Source organism: Symphalangus syndactylus, chromosome 11 (genome assembly GCF_028878055.3).
Source record: "Symphalangus syndactylus isolate Jambi chromosome 11, NHGRI_mSymSyn1-v2.1_pri, whole genome shotgun sequence".
Lineage (NCBI taxonomy): Eukaryota > Metazoa > Chordata > Mammalia > Primates > Hylobatidae > Symphalangus > Symphalangus syndactylus.
This window is the reverse complement of record NC_072433.2, coordinates 20980493-21007435: the sequence shown is the minus strand read 5'-3', so window position 1 is coordinate 21007435 and position 26943 is coordinate 20980493. Positions and strand designations below refer to the sequence as shown.

The following is a 26943-nucleotide window of genomic DNA, read 5'->3' as shown; positions in this document are numbered from 1 at the left end:
CATGCGTTTCTTCTCTTGCCTCTGTGCTCTAGCTCATGTTGCCACCCTGTGCTTGGAATGTGCTCCTCACCTCAGGCCTTTGTACAACATCTTCATATTCTAACCCACATATTTCTTAGAGAGCTTGTTGTGATCCATTTTAGGTAAAGGGTTTCCTTCACTAAGGTATAGCAATATGTATGTTTCTCTTACATAGCACTGCTTCATTCTGCCTCATTATGTCACTTGATAAATCCGTAGATACCTTGAGGCCTAGAGAAGCTGTCACATCTGAAAAAAGATTCTCTTGACTAAATATCTGCCTAGTGCTCTACTAATTATTTGAGTTCACATTCTAAATGGTTTGAAACTTTTTCCCCACTGGTTATCTTTTGCCTCTACTGTCTCACTTGTATTCATTCTGTTCATTTTCCCTGGAATTTGCTTCTCTTCTTACCCAGTCATTACCTGTGGAAGTCTTAACTCATCTTTGAAGGTTTGTTAATTATAATTCCTTATCTTTCCCTCATCCCATCCCACCACAAGTGTGCTTTTCTGTTGCAGAAAGCCTTTTTATCTTCTTTGAGCATGCAACATAATTGATCCAGTATTAAACATTTTCAAGTACTTGTCTCTCCTCTCCCTTCTAATTCAACAGCATTCACTGAGCACCTACTATATTCCAGGCAGTGTTCCAAAGGATGCCTTGGAGACAGTGTTCCTGCCCTCAAGGGCTCACAGGCTGGTTAATGGATACATTATAGCCTAGTGAAATGAGTTCCACTTGTCATCTTAAATGGCGCCATTTAATTATTTATTTTCTGCAGAAACCTGCTAGAGTGTGTCCCTGACTGGGCCTGTGAAGCAAAGAAGATAGAAGTATTAGATGTGAGCTATAATCTTCTCACAGAGGTTCCCGTGAGGTATGTGTGCCTGGATGCATATATTATGTATATATGTATGTATATACTAACATTTACGTGTGTGTGTATTTAATTTTTTTTCTAGATTTGGGTTGCCTTTTATTTGTTCAGTGTGTTGAGTACCTGCTGAGCATGAAGCAGTGTGATGTGCTATAAGGAACATAGTAAAGGCTAAAGCATGGGCTTGGCTTGCAAGGAACTTAATGAGAAGATAGTGTAACATATATGGATAACTGTGATGAAATAAATACACTAAAATTTGCTGCCGTAGGTTGGTGACATGATAGTAATAATAGTTAATTTTTATAGAATGAGCTATTATAAGCTGAGCGATGTTCTAAGAACATCACTTTTATGATCTTACCTAATCCTTTAAAAACCTTATCATATATTTAATAGGTGCTGTTATCTTCATCTTAGAAATGAGGAATGTAAAATTTAGAGCAGTTAGGTAACTTGTTGAAGGTTGCTCTTAACCAGGAAGTGATGGGAGCTGGCATTTGAAGGTAGTCTTTTTTTTTTTTTTGGAGACAGGGTCTCATTCTGTCACCCAGGCTGGAGTGCAGTGGCACAATCACTCCTCACTGCAGCATCAACCTGCCGGGCTTAGGTGATTCTCTGGCCTCAGCCCCCCATCAGTAGCTGGGACTATGGGTGCACACCACCACACCCAGCTAATTTTTGTATTTTTAGTAGAGACGGGGCTTTGCTATATTGGCCACACTGGTCTCAAACTCCTGGGCTCAAGCAATGGGCCCATCTCAGCCTCCCAAAGTGCTGAGATTACAGGCATGAGCCACCACATCTGGCCTTGGATGTAGTCGTTTTTACTCCAGAGCCTTCACTCTTTTTTTTTTTTTTTTTTTTTTTTTTTGAGACAGAGTCTCCCCCTGTCGCCTAGGCTGGAGTGCAGTGGCGTAATCTCGGCTCACTGCAAGCTCTGCCTCCTGAGTTCACGCCATCCTCCTGCCTCAGCCTCCTGAGTAGCTGGGACTACAGGCGCATGCTGCCACGCCTGGCTAATTTTTTTTTTTTTTTTTGTATTTTTAGTGGAGACAGGGTTTCACCATGTTAGCCAGGATGGTCTCGATCTCCTGACTTTGTGATCCGCCCGCCTCAGCCTCCCAAAGTGCTGGGATTACAGGCGTGAGCCACGGTGCCCGGCCAGAGCCGTCACTCTTAATCACTACACTGTATAAATTAAATGGAGAAAATCAGAAGAAATTTGAATAATTAGGGAATGTTTCATGGAGAAGATGGCATTTGAATTGACCTTTACCAGATGATGGGGTTTTTCTAAGTGGTGGGAGAGAGAGAGTGGGGCTTGGTGAAGGCGGCAGGGAATGTTATATTCAAAAGCATTGAGGTATAAAATGTTATTTTCTATGGAGTCTTTAAAATTAAACCAGATGCGTTTAACATACTAAATATGAACACAGTCTTTGGAGTCAAACCTTAATTCAAGTCCAGACTTTACCATTTACTACGCAGTGTGAAATCTTAGGCAAATCAAAGTTACGGAACCTTTCTGAATTAACTTCCTTGTTAAGTGGCTTAGCACATTTTAAGCACTCAATAAATGGTAGTTTTTATTGTAATGAAATGTTATGAATTTATTCACAAGATGTGTTAATATACTGAATTTTTGGTGCTGCTTAGACTTAAAATCTAAATTGATTTATTCTAGAAATTGCCTTTTTAGTGTAGATCTTCTCTGTGCTGTTTGCCTTCACTAATTCACCTTTTCTCAGAATGACCTTAATGACTTCCTGGTGGGTGATAGGTAAACATATGGTCATAGCTGCTTTCTTGGCTCAGGCACTTGTCAGTGAGTTTACAATCTAGGAGAATATGTTTCTATAAGTTAACTGATTTCAGTTAAATAGGCTAGGACAGCCTCAGAAAGAATGATTTAACTAAGTTTTTTGTTTGTTTGTTTGTATGTTTCCCCCTTAGAATTCTGAGTAGCTTGAGTCTTAGAAAACTGATGCTGGGACACAATCATGTGCAAAACCTCCCAACACTGGTAGAGCACATCCCCCTTGAGGTGTTGGATCTTCAGCATAATGCACTCACGAGGCTGCCAGACACCCTCTTCTCCAAGGCCTTAAAGTAAGTACCATAGGATTTTTTTCGGAAGAGCAGAATCATTGGCTAAAACAGACTGCAGTGACTTATCACTGGAGTGACCTTTGGAACCATATTTACAGAGAGTTTACCTAATAGTCCAACTGTGAGTGGAGACTTACTTGCAATCTTTATGAAACAAAATATGACACTGTTTTATGAGGCAGTAACTCATAGTTGAAATAACTGTCAAATCCTTAAAGAGGTTTCTGTGTTGTAAACAATTTCAGACAGGTTGAGAAGATTCAGGCTTTCATTTCTGAAAATGAATATAGTTATGGTATTTAAAGAGAAATTATAACATTCTGCTGTGGCTTCTTTGGGCAATTTTGAGCTTTTGCATTGGAGAGAAAAGGACATACCACTAAAGTTAATTTGGTTTTTGCTCCTAGCTTTACCAAACTGCGTTTGAATTACAGTCTTTATGTAGAAACCTTTTTGTGTACTTTTTGAAAACTGTATTTACAGATAATGTCCTTCCAAAAGGTGTCATTTGCCTTCTCACTATAAATTAACAAATAGATGACATGTCTTCCTATTTTAGGCCTATAATCAGGTTTACCTAATGTGTACATCACCTTTAAGTGAAATCTAGTTTTGTGGAGTTTGTTTGTTTTTGTGGGGTTTTTTGTTTGTTTGTTTTTTAGAGATATGGTTTCACTGTGTCACTAGGGCTGGAGTGCAGTGGTGCAATCATAGCTCACTGCAGCTTTGACCTCCTGGGTCCAAGTGATCCTTCCTCCTCAGCCTACTAAGTAGTTGGGACCACAGGCGTGCATCACCACACCTGGCTAATTTTATTTTTTGTAGAGGCACGGTTTCACCGTTTTATTCAGGCTGGTCTCAAACTCCTGGACTCAAGTGATCTGCCTGTCTTGGCCTCTCAAAGTGTTGGGATTAACAGGCATGAGCCACTGCACCCAACCTGAAAACTAGTTTTTTTCTTTTTCTTTTTTTTTTAAATATGGAATGGTTCACAAATTTACCTGTCATCCTTGCTCAGAGTCTGTGCTAATCTTCTCTATATCGTTCCAGATTTAGTATATGTGCTGCCACACCGAGCACTGAAAATTGGTTTTTAATTATGTTTTTCTACAACATAGAGAAGGCAATATTGTCTTCAATTTAGAGATGGAGAAAACAGAGATGAGCAGTAGTAAATGAACAGGAGACGTAAAAAACTGTTTAGCCCACAGTTGTCTGGCTTGTTCTCTCTTTAGCAGCTTATACATCTCTTAATGTATAATACAGTTGGTTGGATATTCTTCAAAATAAAATCTTTGGAAATTCTAAAACGTAAAGGAAATTTTCTTTATGTAACATTTAATGAAGTCTTGATGCAGTTGTTAATCTACAAATATTTGTTAGCAATGCATAACGCTGCATTTGGTCCTCATGATAATCTGAATGAAATTAGTTTACAACCTTAGAATCTGTAGTGAGTAACTTAGCTGTAGCGAACTGTCAGTGGTATTTATTTAATACTAACTCTGGACAGAGCTTTGTTGAGACCACAACACAAGCAGACACACAGTACCTGCCATTAGCTTAAAAGCTAATTAGTTATGTAATACTTATATTTCAGTATAAAATGAATTAGGGATTATGGATCACACAACATGAAGAAGACCTGAGAACACACAAATTTAATAATACTAGCTGTCTTTTATTGAGAATGTTCTGTATATACCAAACACTATGTTAGGCAAATTTTAAAATTATACCATGTTTTATCTACTAGACTGGCAAAGATTAATGGATTTGTAATATTCAGTGTTGACAAAGGTGTGACAAACTGGCATTCTTAATAGTCTTCTTGTGGAAGTATAATTTATTTTTTTTTGAGACCCAGTCTAGCTGTGTCGCCAGGCTGGAGTGCAGTGGCGTGATCTCAGCTCACTGCAACCTCCGCCTCCTGGGTTCAAGCGATTCTCCTGCCTCAGCCTCCCAAGTAGCTGGGGTTACAGCCATGTGCTGCCACACTCAGCTTTTTTTTTGTATTTTTAGTAGAGATGGGGTTTCACCATGTTGGCCAGGATGGTCTCAATCTCCTGACCTCGTGATCTGCCCACCTTGGCCTCCCAAAGTGCTGGGATTGCAGGCTTGAGCCACCTCGCCCAGCCAGAAGTATGGTTTCATATACTCTTTCAGGAGCTCAGTTTGGCAATATATTAAATCTCTAAAAAATGTATATCCTTTGATCCCTCAAGTTCTGTTTTTAGGAATGTACCCTAAGGAAATAATTGGTTAAGGATACAAAGATGCTCATTACAGTGTCTATAATAGCATATGTATAGAAATGGAAACAGCCTATATGTTCTTTATTAGGGGATTATGGAATTGGCTGAATACATAATGATGCTGTTAAAACCAGACAAAAGTTTTTTTTTTTGAGATGGAGTCTCACTCTGTTGCCAGGCTGGAGTGCAGTGGTGCGATCTCAGCTCACTGCAACCTCGGCCTCCTGGGTTCAAGCAATTCTCCTGCCTTAGCCTCCCGAGTAGCTGGGACTACAGGAGTGCGCCACCACACCCAGCTAATTTTTGTATTTTTTTTTTAGTAGAGACGGGGTTTCACCATGTTGGCCAGGATGGTTTTGATCTCTTGACCTTGTGATCCGCCCACCTCAGCCTCCCAAAGTGCTGGGATTACAGGCATGAGCTACCGCGCCTGGCCCGGACAAAAGTTTTTCCAAATGGTGTCTTCACAGTTCAAAAATATGTGAACATGATATTCAGCAACATCCTTTCAGTAGGCAGTTTGACACTAAAAGATGAAGTTAGGTTAGAATCAGGCACTCCAGAAGCCTGGGAAAACAACCAGGCTTGTACTTTTTCCTCTCTACTTGGTTTGCATGAGTTGAGTAAAAGGAACTTTGGGTTGGATAGGATCAATTAGAGAAAAACTACCTGGAAATTTTTTTTTTTTTTTTTTTCCCATTTGGAAGCTTAGAATGGCAGCATTCCATACTGAGGTGACATGATGGTTTCTACATAGGAAGGCAACAAATAAACTTAAAGGAGGTGATGATCTGTGTATGTTCTATCAGTCTCAGATACTTGAATGCATCTGCAAATAGTCTGGAGTCTTTACCATCCGCCTGCACTGGAGAGGAGAGTTTGAGTATGCTGCAGCTGCTTTATCTGACCAACAATCTCCTGACGGATCGGTGCATACCTGTCCTGGTAGGGCACCTGCACCTGCGAATCTTGCACCTTGCAAACAATCAGTTACAGACCTTTCCTGCAAGGTAAAATGAATGCAAACTTTGATCATTTCAAATACACAACATTAATTCTACAAGTGTCCAAAAAAATATAGCCACCTGACTATGACTCTTTGTTTATGTTCGCTGACTTACAGATTTCACTAGTTGAGTGGCAAAATCTCATCTTAATAGTTAGTACCCTGTTGTTAAGTATCGGTAACCAGGAAAATTGGTTAAAATATGTTTAATTTTTAGTTGTGACTACTTAATTATGGTCTAATAATCTAGAAAAGTACAGGCTTATGAAACAAATTCTGAAGACAACTTTTTCTTTTCTTTTGTCAGCACTGCTTTATAAAATACTGTTATCTATTCATAATACAAAAATGGAATGCTTACTATATGTCAAATATTGTGAACAGTTACAGTCTCTGTCCTCTAGGAATGTATAGTCAGATTGGGGAAATAAGTGGATAGGCAGTTGCAGTGCAGTCTAAGAAAGGCAGGGTGTTTGGCTGGGAGTGGTGGCTCACGCCTGTAATCCCCACACTTTGGGAGGCCAAGGCGGGTGGATCACAAGTTCGTGAGTTCGAGACCAGCCTGGCTAATATGGTGAAACCCCGTCTCTACTAAAAATACAAAAAAATTAGCTGTACGTGGTGGCACATGCCTGTAATCACAGCTACTCAGGAGGCTGAGGCAGGAGAATTCCTTGAACCCAGAAGGCGGAGGTTGCAATGAGCCAAGATTGTACCACTGCACTCCAGCCTGGGCAACAGAGTGAGACTGTGTCTCAAAAAAATAACTAAGTAAATAAAATAAATAAATAGAAATGCAGGATGTTAAAGATGATATGCACACATTGCCAGTCACACTGCACAGAGCCTGGGGATGGGGCTAGGCTCCCTGGAGGAAGAGATGAATAGTAGTAGTTAGCCAGGCTAAACTATAAGAACAAATAAGAAAGATGTTTAATGCTGTCAAAGTTTGAGACAGTGTCAGTGGATAAGTAAATACCTTTCAAAATACATTTGGTTAAAAAAAACAACTTTAGAACTTTTTTTTTTAAGAGATGGGATCTCATTACGTTGGCCAGGCCGGTCTCGAACTCCTGGGATGAAGTGATTCTCCTACCTCAGCCTCTCAAGTACCTGAGACTGCAGACGCATGCCACCATGACCAGCTAAAACTTGGAAAATTTAACACCAGAAAAATCTATGCCATGAAAGTAGTAATTAAAAATAATATTTTCAAAAACTAAGAACATGGGGCAATGACATTTGATATTAATAATTCTGGATGAAATTTTATGTATGTAAATTATAAAATTATAATTTTTATGAACATTTACCATTTACAACATGAGACAGAGCTTCAGAAGACATACAGGAGAAACTTGATTGGAGTTCAGGTGATTCTCCTGCCTCAACCTTCCAAGGAGATGGGACTACAGGCATGCACCACCATACCCAACTTATTTATTTATTTATTTATTTATTTATTTATTTATTTATTTATTTGAGATGGAGTCTTGCTCTCTTGGCCAGGCTGGAGTGCTGTGGTATGGTCTTGGCTCACTGCAACCTCTGCCTCCCAGGTTCAAGTGATTCTCCTGTCTCAGCCTCCCAAGTAGCTGGGATTATAGGCATGTGCCACCATACCCAGCTAATTTTTTGTATTTTTGTAGAGACAGGGTTTCACCATGTTGGCCAGGCTGGTCTCGAACTCCTGGCCTTGTGATCTGCCCACCTTGGCCTCCCAAAGTACTGGGATTACAGGCATGAGCCACCGCGCCCGCCCCGCACCCGATTAATTTTTTACTTGTAGAGGCCGGGTGTGGCCACTCATGCCTGTAATCCCAGCACTTTGGCAGGCGGAAGCGGGCAGATCACGAGATCAAGAAATGAAGACCATACTGGCCAACATAGTGAAACCCCGTCTCTACTAAAAATACAAAAATTAGCCAGGTGTGGTGGTGGGCACCTGTAATCCCAGCCACTCAGGAGGCTGAGGCAGGAGAATCTCTTGAACCCGGGAGGCAGAGGTTGCAGTGAGCCAAGATTGTACCACTGCAACTCCAACCTGGCAACGGAGCAAGACTCCATCTCAAAAAAACAAAATGAAACAAAACAAACTTGTAGAGGTGGAGTCTCGCTGTGTTGTCCAGGCTGGTCTTGAACTCTGGCCTCAAGTGATTATCTCACCTTAGCCTGCCAAAATGCTGGGATTATAGGTGTGAACCACTGTGCCTGGTCAGCCTTCTTGAAAGAATTGAAACAATGACTTTTTACTTTTACTTTTTTTTTTTTTAATGACTTCTAAAATGAATGCAGAATCTTAATTTCAGGGTGTGGTAGCTCTCTTAAAATTTTATCAGATTAACCTGATTGACCTCAAATATGTTCATACAAAGTGAAAATAATAGACCAATGGAAGCTGTTGGATGATACCAGGCATAATGCTGTAAAACTAATGAATCTCACCTAATTTGATGACACTTTTATTATTGGAGGGTTCAAAAGCAGGTTGTTATAAAACTTAAAACATATCAAAGAAAATGAAAATAAGAAGTTAGTAATAAAGACAAGAATTAGGCCGGGCACAGTGGCTCACGCCTGTAATCCCAGCACTTTGGGAAGCTGAGGTGGGTGCATCACGTGAGATCAGGAGTTTAAGACCAGCGTGGGCAACATGGTGAAACCCTGTCTCTACTAAAAATACAAAAATTAGCCGAGTGTGGTGGCGTGTGCCTGCCTGCCTGTAATCTCAGCTACTCAGGAGGCCAAGGCATGAGAATCGCTTGAACCTGGGAGGTGGAGGTTCCAGTGAGCTGAGATTGCACCATTGCACTCCAGCCTGGGCAACAGAGCAGGACTCCATCTCAAAAAAAAAGACAAAGACAAGAATTAACATCACAAAAAATAGAATAATCTGAATATATATAATAAAACTGAATGGAATTTAGGAACAACATATTTTTAAAAATGTGTGTTCTCTACTAAATAATAAATCCACTATCGGTTCATTTCCTGAGCAGTGTTGTAATTGTATAGGCACAATACAAATCTTGTTTGTTTCTTTTGAACTATTTTCAGAATCTAGCACAGTTCTGGGTACTCAGTAAGAAACTGATTGAGGAGGCTGCATGTCTATTTACAAGTCAGAAAAATCCAGGCAGGATAAGGGAAAAAAGCATGAGATTTGGACATGGGAACACTTTTAAAATATATTGTTAAATAAAAGAAAGTCATAAATACTATGTATAGGCCAGGCGCAGTGGCTCACGCCTGTAATCCCAGCACTTTGGGAGGCTGAGGTGGGCAGATCATGAGGTCAGGAGATCGAGACCATCCATCTCTACTAAAAATACAAAAAATTAGCCGGGCGTGGTGGCGGGTGCCTGTAGTCCCAGCTACTTGGGAGGCTGAGGCAGGAGAACAGTGTGAACCCAGGAGGCAGAGGTTGCAGTGAGCCAAGATTGCGCCACTGCACTCCAGCCTGGGCAACAGAGCAAGACTCCGTCTCAAACAAAAAAAAAAACAATGTATATAATATAGTACCTTTTTTTGTTTTTTTTTTTTGAGACAGGGTCTTATGTCGCCCGGGCTGGTGTGCAGTGGTACAGTAATAACTCACTGCAGCCTCAAACTCCTGGGCTTGAGCGATTGACCTGCCTTAGCCTCTGAAAGTACTGGGATTACAAGTGTGAGCCACCACACCTACCTGGCCTATAATACCATTTTTTAATTTGAAAAGTATAGTTTCGTGCCTTAAGAAAGGCAAGAATACTATCTACCAAAATGTTATCAGAGATTATTTATTTTAATGAAGTAGCATTAAAATATTTTTTTCCTGTTTGTCTCTATTTTTCAGTGAGTATTATTATCAGAAAAAATAATTGTAATTTACAAAGCTTAGTTATTTAAAAATATGAAATTTCTAGGAGTAGAAATTATTTATGATATGTTATATGAAAAAGGCAAGATATAAAATTATGTAAAACAAATATATGAAACATTTGATAGGAAATTCAGCAAAATGATAAAAGTAATTCTTTCAGATTGCTGGTATTGGTGATGTATTTATTTTTCAGACTTTCTCTCCATGTTAACAGCAGTTGATTATTTTTGTAATTTTTAAACCAATAAATCAAAATAAATTAGAACTATTTGTAATAACCTGAAGATGTTAGTCTCACTTAAGTTATTTTGCTTACCATGTAGAAAGCTTTGCTCAGTCATGGAACAGTGTGAATCACTTGCCTCACAGCACAGTGCTATGTGTATAATAAGAACTTGATAAATGTTTAGTGGAGATGAGTTAATGTCATGAATGGGTAAGTATAGAAATTTAAAACTGAAAAGAATCTTAGTGATGGGCCGGGCACGGTGGCTCACGCCTATAATCCCAGCACTTTGGGAGGCTGAGGTGGGTAGATCACCTGAGGTTGGGAGTTTGAGACCATCCTGGCCAACATGGAGAAACCCTGTCTCTACTAAAAATACAAAATTAGCTGGGCGTGGTGGTGCTTGCCCGTAATCCCAGCTACTCGGGAGGCTGAGGCAGGAGAATTGCTTGAATCCAGGAGGCAGAGATTGTGGTGAGCCGAAATCAGGCCATTGCACTCCAGCCTGGGCAACAAGAGTGAAACTCTGTCTAAAAAAAAAAAAAAAAAAAAAAAAACCTTTGTGATGATTTAGTGCAACTTTTTTACAGCTGAGGGTATTGAAGACTGCTGACATTGACTTACTTAGTATTTTGCCGCTAGTTAGTGGTAAAGCAAGCATCGAGACTAATCCCCCAACTTGAGGCCACTCCTTTTCCAGCCACTTTTTGTACATTAGGTAACAGGAAGATATTCCTGCCCACAAGATCCAACAGCTCTTGAAACACACTGAGGCAGATCAGGCTTCGTTATAGCAGGAGTAGTTATCTTCTTGAGCCATTGCCTTTCCTGGTATTCCTGGTATCGGTTTCATTTCTCACCAGTCATCTGGCAGTGGACCGTGTCAGCCTTCTGTACTCTGTGGCTGCTGTAGAATAGCACTTCCCTTGGCAGCTGCTCCGTCTTGGTGCATTATGGTATTCTGGTGTTTCTTTTTCAGCAAACTAAATAAATTGGAGCAATTGGAGGAACTGAACCTAAGTGGCAACAAGCTTAAAACCATTCCCACAACCATAGCAAACTGCAAAAGGCTGCACACCCTTGTCGCACACTCCAACAACATCAGCATTTTCCCAGAAATACTGCAGTTGCCTCAGATCCAGGTACTTCTGTGTGCTGGAATGGTGTCCTTATTGGGGGAAATGGCAGGAGAGTGAATGACATTATTCTCCTTTTATAAAGAAGAAGAAAGGAGTGTGAATGAGATTATTCTCATAAGGAAAAATATTATTGTCTTCTTATGTACTCTAGTTTGGGACCAGAATGTATGTAATGGATTCCTGGGAAGAAATTAAGTTCCTCTTTGGGGATATAGTTAGAGATTGGATACTTGGGAGTAAAGAACTAAATCTCTATGATGTATTTTCTTTTGATTTCTCTATTGTTTCTTAGTTTGTAGACCTAAGTTGCAACGACTTGACAGAAATCCTGATTCCAGAGGCTTTGCCTGCTACATTACAAGACCTTGACCTGACTGGAAATACAAATCTGGTTCTGGAACACAAGACACTGGACATATTTAGGTAGGAAAAAATTTGAAATGGAATCTCTATGTGCTCTTAGGCCCACCAGCCATGTGTAGGTCTTCCTTAGTACTGTGGAGATCTTGATTAATTAAAAGAACAGAATGAAGTTAGGCCATAAAGCCCCTAGGTTCTCTTCTTTGATTAAGTTATGAATAGATGTTCTATCCAGTAGTCAATCTGTTTATATTAGGACTACTCCATGGCTACTACCCACCCACATACTGAATATTTTCACAACAGGCATAGATGTTTTAGGTGGCACAGATTATATAATATCTAAGAGACAATACAAGTTCATCCATTGTACCAAGACTTCATTGTATCAAAATAGTTAACATAAATAGATGGTTGGCTAAAACTTAGAAATCTTTGTTGTGCTTAGTTTTTGATTGAAACTCCTACCCCTTTGATCCTCCTACCCCTTTCCTTTCTCTCCCCTCCTTCTTTGCCAGTAGTTCAGCATACTACTTTCATCAGTCTCTCTGGAAATGAATCTTAGTCAGTCCATAGGTTATTTTATTAAAAGATAATATTATTGTTGGCCGAGTGTGGTGGCTTATGCCTGTAATTCCAACACTTTGCGGGGCCAAGGCGGGTGATCATCTGAGGTCAGGAGTTTGAGACCAGCCTGGTCAACATGACAAAACTCCATCCCTATTAAAATTACAAAAATTAGCTGGGAGTGGTGGCTCACACCTGTAATCCCAGCACTTTGGGAGGCCGAGGCGGGCGGATCACTTGAGGTCAGGAGTTCGAGACCAGCCTGGCCAACATGGCGAAACCCCGTCTCTACTAAAAATACAGAAATTAGCTGGTTGTTGTGGCAGGTGCCTGTAATCCCATCTACTTGGGAGGTAGAGGCAGGAGAATCGTTTGAACCCCGGAAGCCAAGGTTGCAGTGAGCCGAGATTGCGCCACTGCACTCCAGCCTGGGCAACTGAGGGAGACCCTCTCAAAAAAATAAATAAAAGCCCGGGCGCGGTGGCTCACGCCTGTAATCCCAGCACTTTGGGAGGCCGAGGCGGGCGGATCACCAGGTCAGGATCGAGACCATCCTGGCTAACACAGTGAAACCCCGTCTCTACTAAAAAAAAAAATACAAAAAAAATTAGCCGGGCGAGATGGCAGGCGCCTGTAGTCCCAGCTACTCGGGAGGCTGAGGCAGGAGAATGGCGTGAACCCCGCGGGGTAGAGCCTGCAGTGAGCCGAGATCGCGCCACTGCACTCCAGCCTGGGTGACAGAGAGACTCTGTCTCAAAAAAATAAATAAATAAATAAATAAATAAATAAATAAATAAATAAATAAAATAGAATAAAATAAAGAAATACAAAAATTAGCCGGGCATGGTGGCATACACCTGTAATCTCAGCTGCTTAGGAGGCTGAGGCAGGAGAATTGCTTGAACCGGGAGGCAGAAGTTGCAGTGAGCTGAGGTCACACCACTGCACTCCAGCCTGGGTGACAAGAGGGAGACTCTGTCTCAAAAAAAAAAAAAAAGAATACTATTGTTGGGATAGTTTTTGTAAAATGCAGAAGAATATATGGTTTAATCTTCCTTCACCTCCCACAGCCATATCACAACCCTGAAAATTGATCAGAAACCTTTGCCAACCACAGATTCTACAGTTACGTCAACCTTCTGGAGCCATGGACTGGCTGAGATGACAGGGCAGAGAAATAAGTGAGTATATTGGCCATGGAGACTGAGAAAGAAAAAAGGCAGCCCCTGGCATCTGAGAACTGGCCTGATGCTCATAATAGCTAGGCCATGTTGTTCTGTTGTACACAGACAAATCATAGAACATCAGTGTCAGATAAGATCCCTTTGAGATCATGATAAAGTTTTAAGACAAAAACAACACTAATGTGCAGTCAACAGAATACCAAACACCCCCTTTCATGGCTAAGATGGGTAGATGCTACTTTCTTTACCAGTTACAGCTTTATCTTTCTGCTAATTTTCCTTTCCTATAGACAAGATTTATACCCAGCCATAGAATGGCCCCACTTTCTGGTGACACCCAGTCTAGTATGATCCTCTTCCTTAGACCCTCCCCAAAGTGACCAAACCAAAGTCCAGACCCTATACTGGGTTCTTTTCAGCACCGCTTACCTGTATACCCCAGAGTTCCATGGGGTGCACTCTCATTTGCTGTAAGGAGTAATAAACTCAACTTTTTCAACCATACGTGTGCTCTGGTGGTCTTTGACTGACGGGCCTTGACAAAACTAATCCTTAGTCACTACTAAGAGAAAATGTTTTATCTTACCAGCCTTTGGCAGCATTGCAAAGCTAATATGTACTGCCCATGAATGCGACTGTTTCCCCTTTCCTTAGGACATTAGCTCTTTCAGATGTTGCTTAATTATCATGTCTAGGGACTTTTCTTATGTGTAGATTACGATTTGCTAGTAGTCTTCGCCACCTTTAATTAATACTTACTTTTTAAAAGAATGCTCCCGGCCAGGCGCGGTGGCTCACGCACTTTGGGAGGCCAAGGTAGGTGGATCACGAGGTCAGGAGATCAAGACCATCCTGGCTAACATCTCTACTAAAAATACAAAAAAATTAGCCCGGCGTGGTGGCAGGCACCTGTAGTCCCAGCTTCTCAGGAGGCTGAGGCAGGAGAATGGCGTGAACCCAGGAGGTGGAGCTTGCAGTGAGCCGAGATCATGCCACTGCACTCCAGCTTGGGTGACAGTGCAAGACTCCCTCTCAAAAAAAAAAAAAAAAAAAAGAATGCTCCCTGAAGAATAATATTTTACCAGTAACTTTTCTGTTTTCATGTTTCTGTTATAGGCTGTGTGTCTCAGCACTTGCTATGGATAACTTTGCAGAGGGGGTGGGAGCTGTGTATGGCATGTTTGATGGAGACCGAAATGAGGAGCTCCCACGCCTGCTGCAGTGTACGATGGCAGATGTGCTTTTAGAAGAGGTACAGCAATCAACTAATGACACAGTTTTCATGGCTAACACCTTCTTGGTATCTCACAGGTAAGCAGGTGGGTTGAAAAATCCCTAACTCAGTTCTACTTTTGGAAAATATATTTTTCTAAACCAGAAGGTCAGGGTCTAAATTATGGATACAGGATCAAGGAGAGAACTCACAGTGTTGTCTTCTATGATCATTCTCTATATGACCATAGAGTGTGGGGACTTTGTCTCTTTCAAAAGCCTGTGGGGTCATCCGTTTTCTCTGTTGAATCCAAAGGCTGCTGAGGATCTGGGAAGCCCAGAATTTATGTGCAAAAGGTTGTGTGTGTATATATATATGTGGTTGTACATTTTGAGGAGGAAGGTGGTCAGCTTTCATAAGATTGTCCAAGGAGTCAGTGACCTACAAAAGAGTTAACCAAATACTCATCAGATTGATATGTTTAGAATACCTCTTTCTGGGGTTTTACCAAACTAATCTAAGTAAAGTATAAACCATTTAAGGGCAAAAACCGTATACAGATGCTCCTCAACTTAGAATAGGGTTACACCCTGATATCTTAAGTTGAAAATGTGGTAAGTAGAAACTACATTTAATATACCTAACCTACCGAACATCATGGCTTCACCTAGCCTACATTAAGTGTGCTCAGAACGCTTACCCCATTAGCTTATAGTTGGGCAAAATCATGTGGTGACATGGAGCACTGTATTGGTTGTTTACCCTTGTGATCAAGTGGCTGGCTGGCAGCTATGGCTCGCTACCTCTGCCCCGCATCATGAGAGAACATCATACCACATGTCACTAGCCCAGGAAAAGATCAAAATACAAACTACACTTTCTACTAAATGCATACAGTATTGCTTTTGCACCATCATGAAGTCAAAAAATCTTAAGTTGAACCATCGTTAAGTCGAGGACATCTGTATAACCTAACTGTAATGGAGCATTTGCATGTCAGGTGAACCGATAAAGGATACAAACAACTGAGAGGTTGTTTGTCAACTTGTATAATCCAGGTTGAAATGGAACAGCTTGGAGCTTGAACTAGTTTTTTTTTTTTTTTTTTTCTTTTTTGAGACGGAGTCTCGCTCTGTCCCCTAGGCTGGAGTGCAGTGGCACAGTCTCGGCTTACTGCAAGCTCTGCCTCCTGGGTTCACGCCATTCTCCTACCTCAACCTCCCGACTAGCTGGGACTACAGGTGCCCGCCACCTCGCCCGGCTAATTTTTTGTATTTTTAGTAGAGATGGGTTTTCACCGTGTTAGCCAGGATGGTCTCGATCTCCTGACCTCGTGATCCGCCCACCTCGGCCTCCTAAAGTGCTGGGATTACAGGCGTGAGCCACCGCGCCAGGCTAATTTTTTGTATTTTTAGTAGAGATGGGGTTTCACCGTGTTAGCCAGGATGGGCTTGAATTAGTTTTATCTGTCATAACACAAAGCAAAGTGTTAGGAAGAAGTCGGTTTTTCAGTAGTATAATTGAGCTAGAGACTTTGCAAAAATAAAGGGTTTAGGAAAGGAAACTCAATTTATGAAGCAACTTGAGCCAGGAATTGTAGCAAGTATTTTTCATGCTATATATTTTATCAGAGAAATTTCCTGGAGAAATGGCTTGCTGAGGGTCTGTAGCCAGAAAATGGCAGAGCTGAGATTTGAAACTAGGTCTTTCTGCTAGTGTCTGTTCCTCGTTAACGTTGTTTCCAAGTACAGACGCGTGGATGCCCTGCATATGGGAGAAATGCAAGAATCATGGTCCTTCCCTCGAGGAACTTAGAACCTAAGTGAGTGGTTCTCAAAGTGTTGTTCTAGGACCAGCAGCCTCAGTATCAACAGAAATTTCTTGAAATACAGTTTATTGGGCCAGCCTCTTACCACTGGTTCAGAAACTCTGGGGCTAGGGCCCAGCAGTCCCTGTTCTGACAAGCCCTCGGGGGATTCTGATGTGTTAAAGTTTGAGAGCCCCTAAATTAGGAAGTCTTTGATCAGACACAAAAGCTATGGAGAAAGATGCAAAAGGGAGATTATCTCCCTTTTGTAAAACCTTTTCCTCAGCTGAGAGTGGAAGGCAGAACTGTCTCCACCACCATTAGCCACAGCAAGTCTGCATTTAGGTGGATAAGGGTAGGGCTGGTTCACGATCACATGGCAAAAAAAAAAAGAAGGGATGTACGTACAAGACCACCACTTTCTTCTAAAACTAGCCACCACGTCTTCTTTTTCTTTTCTTTCTGAACAGGAAATTAGGAATGGCTGGCCAGAAGTTGGGCTCCTCCGCTCTCCTGTGCTACATCCGCCCTGACACTGTCGATCCAGCAAGTAGCTTTAGCTTGACTGTAGCCAATGTTGGCACGTGTCAAGCAGTCCTGTGCCGAGGTGGGAAGCCAGTGCCCCTCTCTAAAGTCTTCAGCCTGGAGCAGGACCCAGAGGAGGCGCAAAGGGTGAAGGACCAAAAAGCCATCATCACAGAGGTGTGTTCTGCTCCCCTCCAGTCACTTCTACTCCCCAGATCAGTGGAGGCTGCTTTGTGTGGAGGTGACGAAGGCCCATTTTCTTCCTATCATGCCCTGTAAATTGTATCCAATCCAGATAAAAGTTCAATTCAGATGGTTTCAGCAACAGTACTGGAGGAAAATCTGATCAGTTAGTGACTAGCACAAAGAAAAAGCAAAGCGAATTAGAAATACAAAATCCTAATTTGTGATCCTGTATATTCATAGCTAGCTTGTAAAATGGATGTTAAATATCCGCCTTAGCTAATTTCCAGCTCATCTGGTTTGTTATTCCAAATAGAAGAAAGAGTTCTCTAGTTTGACATCCCCATTCTGACATCCCCATTCTGAAATGCAAAGTTTCAAAATGTTTTGTGTTTATATTCTGTGTGGTGTAGTATGCTCTGGTGTTCTGTTTTGATAATGAAACATCAGTATTTCTACTGTTCTACAGCTTTTCTCCTTTTTTAGAAATTAACATTTTTGCTTTCAGAAGAACTTTAGCAATTACTTGTGAACATTGTTTATCACAAAGCGGAAGTCCATGAATTCCATTCAAATCTTTTGAGAACTGTAAATTGGATTGTTTGTTTCTGTATTGTTGAGTTTTAAGAGTCTTTGTATATTTTGGAAACAAGTTCTTTATCAGATACCTGTTTTGCAAATATTTTCTCCCAGTCTGGGGCTTGTCTTTCCATTCTTTTAACAGTGTTTTTTTGCAGAGCTTTTAGTTTTAATGAAGGCCCACCTGTCAGTTTTTGTCTCATGGATCGTGCTTTTGGTATTGTATCTAAAACTCATCGCCAAACCCAAGGTCACCAGATTTTCTTCTGCGTTAACTTCTAGAAGTTTAGTTTTGTCTTTTACATTTTGGTTCTCGGTCTGTTTTGCGTTAATTTTTGTGAAAAGTGTAAGCTCTGTATCTATATTCATGTTTTGCATGTAGGTGTCCTCTTGTTCCAGGACCATTTGTTGAAAAGACTATCCTTTGTATGGCCTTTGCTCTTTTTTCAGAGATCAGTTGACTGTATTTGCGTGGGTCAATTTCTGAGCTGTTTTGTCAGAATTCTATATTAGAGTTCATCTAAGGAAACAAAATCAAAAACCATCATTTTTATGTGATTGATACTGTTAGGATTCTGGAAGTATGAGACACTAGTTTTGGGAAGCTCTTTCAGTCAAAACAAATGAAAGATAAAAGATAATGTTTTAAATTTTTAGTTATTTTTTATTATTATTATTTTTTTAGAGACAAGGTCTTGCTGTGTTATCCAGTTTGGACTTGAACTCCTGGATTAAGTGATCCTCCTGCTTTAGCCTCCTGAGTAGCTGGGACTATAGGCACTTGCCACTGCGCCTGGTTTCAGATAACTTTTTGTTTGACTAGTCTTTTTATAGAATTTGGATAATGTTTAGATTTTTCATTTCTTTTTTTTTTTTTTGAGGCAGAGTTTCGTTCTTATTGCCTAGGCTGGAGTGCAATGGCATGATCTTGGCTCACCACAATCTCCACCTCCCAGGTTCAAGCGATTCACCTGCCTCAGCCTCCCGAGTAGCTGGGGCTATAGGCATGCGCCACTACACCTGGCTAATTTTGTATTTTTAGTAGAGACGGGGTTTTTCCATGTTGGTCAGGCTGGTATCCAACTCCCATCTCAGGTGATCGCCCACCTCGGCCTCCCAAAGTGCTGGGATTACAGGCGTGAGCCACCGTGCCTGGCCAATGTTTAGATTTTTCTTAGGGGATTGTAGACAAGTAGGAAGTATTTTTACATAAATGTTATTTTAACCACAAACATTTATTGTTTGTCCATTATTTGCCAAGCACCATACCTTTATTATTTTCCTTAATCTTAACAGTAACTCCCATGAATTGGTGGGCCCCAGAGTTTCTAATTCAGTGGGTAGTTGTTAAACTCCCATTTTCATTTTACAGATGAAGAAAGTACAGTTTAGAGTTTATGACAAATTCTGGCTAATAAGCTCAGGTCTTCCCCCAGAGGGTGATTACAACTGTGATATTAATTTATTGATGACTTTAGAGTTTTGTTTTGTATTTTTTTCTTTTCTTGAAATCAGTACAACAAAGTGTCTGGCTTGTGAGCATTCCCAACCTGCAAGCATGGTTACTCTGTTTCCTCTAAGTTTGGAATTACAGGGGTTTTGATTTGATCAGCTATTTATTCTTGATACAGTCCCCAGAGCATAGGTAAATTATGCTGCACATCTCAGACTCCCCTTTGTTAGGCTGAGTAACCTTAGAGATTATTTGATGCCTTAACTACCAAGATTGTCTTTGCCATTGGTATCTTTTCAGTCCCAGCTGACATCCCTTTAAGTGAGAAATCACTTTTAGTGACCTTTCTGTTTCATCCTCTCTGAGAGTACTAGTGATAGAGAATTAATGATAGTTCTGCTTATTGTTTTTCTATCATGTTTCTCTATTTATAGACATACTAAGGCCTGTTCTTCATGTTAAAGCAAACATCTTTTGGGATGGTGGTGCCTTCTAGTCACTTATTTTTACTTGGCTCTATAGTAACCATATAATATTTTGTCTTTAGGACTTCTCTACATTTATTTCTGTGCATCCATTTAAAATTGTACTAATCCATAGGAAAAATCATATATAAATTGTTTTATTGTAGTTCCCTAAGCACTGTGATCTAGAAAGATAAGTTGGCTATCATTGTTGCTTGTTTCTCAGAATTTGTGTCCTGCTCTTCTCTAGGACAACAAAGTGAATGGGGTAACCTGCTGTACCCGCATGCTGGGCTGTACATACCTCTACCCTTGGATCCTCCCCAAGCCCCACATATCTTCCACTCCGCTGACCATTCAAGATGAGTTGCTGATTCTGGGAAACAAAGCATTGTGGGAACACTTGTCCTACACAGAAGCTGTCAATGCTGTACGTCATGTACAAGACCCATTAGCAGCTGCTAAGAAGCTGTGCACGTTAGCGCAGAGCTATGGCTGTCAGGACAATGTAGGGGCGATGGTGGTTTATTTGAATATTGGTGAGGAAGGCTGCACTTGTGAAATGAATGGGCTCACTCTCCCAGGTCCTGTGGGATTTGCTTCAACCACCACTATCAAGGATGCCCCTAAGCCAGCCACTCCATCCTCTAGCAGTGGGATTGCCTCTGAGTTCAGCAGTGAGATGTCCACCTCAGAGGTGAGCAGTGAAGTGGGGTCCACTGCTTCTGATGAGCATAATGCTGGGGGCCTGGACGCTGCCTTGCTTCCGAGGCCAGAGCGGCGCTGCAGCCTCCACCCAACACCCACCTCTGGGCTGTTTCAGCGCCAGCCTTCTTGTGCTACCTTCTCCAGTAACCAGTCTGACAACGGCCTGGACAGTGATGATGACCAGCCCGTTGAGGGGGTCATAACCAATGGCAGCAAGGTAGAGGTGGAAGTAGACATCCACTGCTGCAGGGGGAGGGATCTGGAGAACTCACCCCCTCTCATAGAGAGTTCTCCTACCCCGTGTTCTGAGGAACATGCTAGAGGGTCGTGTTTTGGGATCCGAAGACAGAACAGTGTGAATAGTGGCATACTCCTGCCAATGAGCAAGGACAGGATGGAGTTACAGAAGTCTCCCTCCACCTCCTGCCTCTATGGGAAGAAACTCTCCAATGGCTCTATTGTGCCCCTAGAGGACAGCCTGAACCTCATTGAAGTGGCCACAGAAGTGCCCAAGAGGAAAACTGGCTATTTTGCTGCCCCCACTCAGATGGAACCAGAGGACCAGTTTGTTGTGCCTCGTGACCTGGAAGAAGAAGTGAAGGAACAAATGAAACAGCACCAGGACAGCCGGCTCGAGCCTGAGCCCCTCGAAGAGGATCGGACCGAGCCCCCGGAGGAGTTTGACACAGCACTATGACTGCCCCACTGGGCACAGTGTGGGAGGAGGCTGTGCAGGGTTGGAGTAGGGACCTGCCAGAGGCATTCTGCCTCTATGTTTCTTTTTGTTTGTTTGTTGTTTTTTTTTTTTCTTGAGACAGAGTCTCGCTCAGGCTGGAGTGCAATGGTGCGGTCTCGGGTCACTGCAACCTCTGCCCCTGGGTTCAAGCCATTCTCCTGTCTCAGCCTCCCGAGTAGCTGGGATTACAGGCACCCGCCGTTATGCCCGGCTAAGTTTTATTTTTTTTTTTTAGAGACGGGGTTTCACCATGTTGGCCAGGCTGGTGTTGAACTCCTGACCTCAGGTGATCCACCCTCCTCCCCCTCCCAAAGTGCTGGGATTACAGGCGTGAGCCACCACGCCCAGCCCTGCGTCTACATTTCTAAACCATAGCTGTGTGGGGTTGAACTCAGAGCCAAAAAGTGTGAGAGCCATCAGGGGCTGGCTCTGGATAAACTGGTAGCCACCATCAGTGTTAAGTTTCACATTTAACCTGCATTGGAATTCCCAGGGGGTACTGGGAAGAAAGCAGCTGTTCTGTATCAGTCCTACCACCTGCCATTAACCCTTTCTCTCCTAGGATCATTTTGAGAATTTGCCTGCCTGGGCAGGAAAGGGACTATTTCTGTGGAGGAAAAAAGTGAAGATTGATTCTCTTTACTAGTTGCTGCTGATGGATCTCTGTGACAGAGAAACCACCTTATCTCAGACTAATGGGGTGTGATGTGACTAGTCACATGGCTTTTCATTCTTCTCTACGAGAATACAGCCTATCAAAATGATGTCTGTTGGAAATGTAGAACCAATCAAACAGATAATTTATGTATGTAATGTAATGAGAGCACTTTTCATTGACTGTGAACTTTTTATTTTTGAATCTGCACTCGAGCCAATCTTCTTAGAGGCAGCCCGGCACCTTCATCCATAGGCAGAGAGAGAATTGGGTGTTGGAGACTTCTTCGAGGGTATAGGAAGGGCCCTGTGAAGTTGATTTAACTGTTGGATGTCAGACTGTGAAAGCTCCTGAGAAACTTGGGGTAATAGAATCTTCTTTTGGGGATGAAAATGGGGAAGGCATGAGGACCTAGACTACTTCTCCCTAGATCAGAAAAAGAGAATTACCCCTTGACAAATATGATATCTGCTAGGTATTTCCCAGGGAAATTTAGGGATTGGCCTCTTTCCCTAGCATGTGGTGGAATTGGCAGACAGCTTCCTAAGGTGGGGGGGGAGGGCCAAGGCTGACACTGCTTGCATCCACGTGACCTTAAGTTATGGCAGATGACTCTGAAACGGACTGAGGCCAATGAGAACAGATGGATGGAGCACTCAGGTTAGACTTGTTCCTTCTCCTATGCTGGAGGAGAGGGATGGTTCTCTAGAATGTTGGAAGTGAGTTGAGGGCTTGCCTCTTGAATGTTGAACAGTGTACTCTTCTGAAAACTGCATATTCACTTTATGTGGTTTCAGAATACTGGGCTCAATACTAACATAAGAAAGAACTTCATTGAGAAATTCTTAAACTTACAGAAAACCTATACTTTTTGCACATTCCACATAACCCTAGCAAAATGCAGTTTCTTCATATTTCTGTCACTTTTTCCATTGGAAGATTTGCTTAGAAAAATTAATTCCTATTTATTCCCACAAAATGTTGGCATTGCTTGATTTTACCCAATGGCGAATGTGCTTTGATTTCTTGGAACATTTTTACAATTAAAAATAAAGTAGAGCCATTTTTAATTTGTTTCATCAGAAACAATATGTTAAAGAGAGGGTTAAATATAAATATATTTTCGTGTGTATTTTTGGGAAGATTTTTTTTCAAAGCAATAGTCAAAAATCAGATGACCTGTCCATAATAATTATGTGTCTTCATCTTCTCAGAGGCCCCATGCCCATATGCGTGTGTCATTGGGATACACTCTTTTTTTTTTTTTTTTTTTTTTTTTTGAGACGGAGTCTCGCTCTGTCGCCCAGGCTGGAGTGCAGTGGCGCGATCTCGGCTCACTGCAAGCTCCGCCTCCTGGGTTCACGCCATTCTCCTGCCTCAGCCTCTCCGAGTAGCTGGGACTACAGGCGCCCACCACCACGCCCGGCTAATTTTTTGTATTTTTAGTAGAGACGGGGTTTCACCATGGTCTCGATCTCCTGACCTCGTGATCCGCCCGCCTCGGCCTCCCAAAGTGCTGGGATTACAAGCGTGAGCCACTGCGCCCGGCCCGTCATTGGGATACACTCTTGGGGGATTTGGTACACTCTAATGGATGTCTAATGTTCAACCCCTCGAGAATCTGAACTTGAGTGCCCAGATTGTCAAACTACTGGTCAGCTATTGAGAATTTTAGAACTCAGGTCTTTGATTTGAAGTAGGGAACACAGTGGCTCACACAGAGTTTAGGTGCTGTTAGAAAGATGGGAACAAGAGTGTTTTGCCACCTTATTTTTATATGGGAAATTTTTTTTTTTAATGAAGAAAAAGTGAAATAACAGGATGATAGTGAAGAGTGATGTAAAACATCTTACTTAGACAGCAGAACCTTCGGGTTGTAGAATAGTGATGTCTAAAAATTAAAGTTATTTTGGGAATACACCACTTTAATAGTATAGTCTTATAAAAATAATTCATTATGGTGAACCCCTTTCTTGTCTGCTATTCGTTTCCCACCCTACTTATTGGAACCACCTCAAAACCCAGTTCTGAAATGACCTTACCAAAAGTAAATGTATTTACTTTTTAGTCAGCAGAACACTGTAATTCCAGATGTTCTTCTGTGTGGTAGAATTTTTTTTCAGGAACCATTAGGTCGTATTGAAAATCTTTATTATAGGCAATACCAAAACTGATTATTCTTTTTTGCAGTCTGCTTTAATTCATGTCCTGCAGTTGCTCTGTATTAAAACAGGGTAAAAAGGCCATAGCCCATTATGAAAAATATAATACAAAACTTTGACCTATGAGGTAAGTTACAGACATTGTGTTTTCTAAACAGGCTGTCAGTGAAAGCCAGTATCTGTCTCCAGGTGAATGTAATCTACTTCCGAGTACTTTACCCAGAGGATGTGTTCCCCGGGTGGGCGGAGTACAGTTGATCTCTAGCACAGAGATTCTGGCCTCTGCATATTCTCAGGTCTCTGTGTGTACCTCCCATTGAGTAGAGAAGCTTAAGATAATTTCTGAGAGAAGAACACTGCTGATTATGGGAGCAGTTTAGGAGTCCATGGAAGAAAGAAAAATACATGTGTCTTGACAGCCATGGTATATTTTTGTCCAAATGGATTGGAAGGATATTTGAAAATTTGAATGTTGGTATGACATAAAGCTGCAGTGCACTATAGAGTCAAGTCATTGAATTACCACTCCTGATACAGGGCTTTATTGTACTACTGTGAAGTGTATGTGTGCAATACATTGGTGAGTTCATTTACTGGTGTAGAGCCAGCAGGAGCAGCGTGGTCATTGCTGGGTGCTATTACAGTTGCTTGTAGTGAGTGCTATTTTCCAGGAGATGGAGCCAGTTGGGTGTGGCAGATCTACTGAATATCAAATGATGCTCTTCTTCCCATGTAGACCTTTAGCAAAAGCCGGTACTTGGAAGCCACAGGCTCACCTTCTCTATCTATCCAATAATTATTAATGAAGAGACCTCCATAAGGGAGCAGCTGGCTGTTATGGATAAATGTACCAATTATTAAATAATTAGTCTCCAAGCCATTCAGTGATGTCTTCAGCATCACTATAGAACTGTCTAGTGTCACTTTTTACTTCCTTCTGGGTGGAGGCTTTCAGACTCCTGATTATGAAGGCAAGTTAATCTTTCTCTCCAGTTAGTGACTTCTGCCCCATAGTTGGGTAAGCACTTCCTAGATTGAGAAAAAGCAGCTACAGTCAATCCTGCTTTGTTTCCCTCATTTGGTGATCAGTCAGTCACACATAAACTCCTTGTATTCTAAATTTCATGCACTTCTCCCAGATGCTATAGGGTTTTCTCTCACTGTTGCCAATGGATGTCATCCAGACAGTGGGCTCATATCTTACGGTTTTGTGCAATCATTGTCGTATTGTAGTCTTAAGACTCATTATAGTGTATTTTTGATATTTTTGAAATGTGTTAAATTTTTTAATTCAATAATATGAGCCAGAGCATGTTGCAGCAAATCTGTTTGTAAAAATAACAATAACAATAATAAATAAAATAAAGTGGAATCTCTTTTTCATGGCTTTGTTTTAAAATGGAGTGCTTGTTATTTCATAAGTATTTTAGCATGAAGCTATTATTTTCTCTCCTAACTTGTTTGTAGAATTGGGTTCTTAACCAAAAGCACCTGCAGGATTTTCCTGGGGAAGATAAGCGAGAACAAACACGTGAAACCACATTCCATGACACTGCAAAGCTATGAGTTAAGGCAATAATAAATATTTTTGATCAGGTTTTAAGCTGAAATGGCAATACAGATTTTTACTTTACGAAACACTATATTTTGCCTTGGTTTATATGCTTACAGAAATCACAAAGTCAGGAAAAAGGAAAAGAATCAGGAAACACCATCCTTATTGACATGCAGATTAGCTGACTAGCAGAAACTCAACTGTAAACAATCCACAGCTCTGTCTAAATGACAGCTGATGACACCATGGAAAAGCCGGTCATCACGTTTTTCATGACAGCTTTGGTGTAAGAAGGAACTTCAGAGTCTTGGCTCATGAGCTCCAGTTAAGCCTCTAAATTGTTGCTTGCCTACCCCCACTCCTGTGGGTGTCTCCCATAATCTCTGGACTTTCAAGCAATATTAGCTACCTCTCAACTGATTGATTGATTGATTGATTGATGAGACAGGGTCTTGCTCTGTTGCCCAGGCTGGAGTGCAGTGGTGTGATCTTGGTTCATTGCAACCTCTACCTCCCATGCTAGCACAATCCTCCCACCTTAGCCTCCTGAGTAGCCAGGGCTACAGGCAAGCACCATCACACCCAGCTAATTTTTGTATTTTTTGTAGAGACATGGTTTTGCCGTGTTGCCCAGGCTGGTCTCGAACCCCGGGGCTCAAGGGATCTGCCTGCCTTGGCTTCTCAAGGTGCTGGAATTACAGGCATGAGCCACTGCACACTGCCTGCTACCTCTCATTTTAAATAAGGGTCAAGATAAAGTCATTTTGTAGGTTTCCTCTTCATCTACCAGAAGGAACATTTATTTATTTAAGATGATGTCTTGCTCTGTCACCCAGGCTGGAAGTGCAGTGGCGTGATCTTGGCTCAGTGCAATCTCTGCCTCCTGGCTTCAAGCTTTTCTCCTGCCTCAGCCTCCCAAGTAGCTGGGACTAGCGCTGCCACGCCCAGCTAATTTTTTGTATTTTTAGTAGAGACAGGGTTTCACTGTTACCCAGGCGGGTCTTGAACTCCTGAGCTCAGGCAATCCACCCGCCTCGGCCTCCCAAAGTGCTGAGATTACAGGCATGAGCCACTGCGCCCGGCCATTTATTTATTTATTTTTTTGAGACGGAATCTTGCTCTGTCATCTAGGCTGGAGTGCAATGGTGCGATCCCAGCTCACTGCAGCCTCTGCCTCGCAGGTTCAAGCGATTCTCCTGCCTCAGCCTCCCAAGTAGGTGGGATTATAGTCATGCGCCACCACGCCTGGCTAATTTTTGTATTTTTAATAGAGACGGGGTTTCACCATGT

General features: G+C 41.8%; 1 protein-coding gene and 1 non-coding gene across 6 annotated transcripts in view; one reads left to right on the top strand and one right to left on the bottom strand.

Moving 5' to 3' along the window:
* The window catches only part of PHLPP2 (PH domain and leucine rich repeat protein phosphatase 2), an 85502-nt gene extending 60028 nt beyond the window's left edge, over positions 1 to 25474 (top strand). For 4 of the 5 annotated variants that reach the window (XM_055298489.2, XM_055298488.2, XM_063611553.1 and 1 more), the window contains 9 exons: positions 807 to 902; positions 2859 to 3014; positions 6079 to 6279; positions 11343 to 11505; positions 11795 to 11925; positions 13500 to 13610; positions 14730 to 14924; positions 17104 to 17335; positions 20088 to 25474. In XM_055298489.2, the coding sequence (XP_055154464.1) occupies positions 807 to 902; positions 2859 to 3014; positions 6079 to 6279; positions 11343 to 11505; positions 11795 to 11925; positions 13500 to 13610; positions 14730 to 14924; positions 17104 to 17335; positions 20088 to 21242 (2440 nt within the window). In that variant the 3' untranslated portion in view covers positions 21243 to 25474. The remainder of the gene's footprint in view (positions 1 to 806; positions 903 to 2858; positions 3015 to 6078; positions 6280 to 11342; positions 11506 to 11794; positions 11926 to 13499; positions 13611 to 14729; positions 14925 to 17103; positions 17336 to 20087) is intronic. The other variant, XM_055298490.2, reaches the window with a different exon arrangement.
* On the bottom strand, positions 3988 to 4094 carry LOC129457867 (U6 spliceosomal RNA). The gene has a single exon (XR_008649418.1). It is a non-coding gene; the product is annotated as a U6 spliceosomal RNA (small nuclear RNA).
* Positions 25475 to 26943: the final 1469 nt, after the last annotated feature.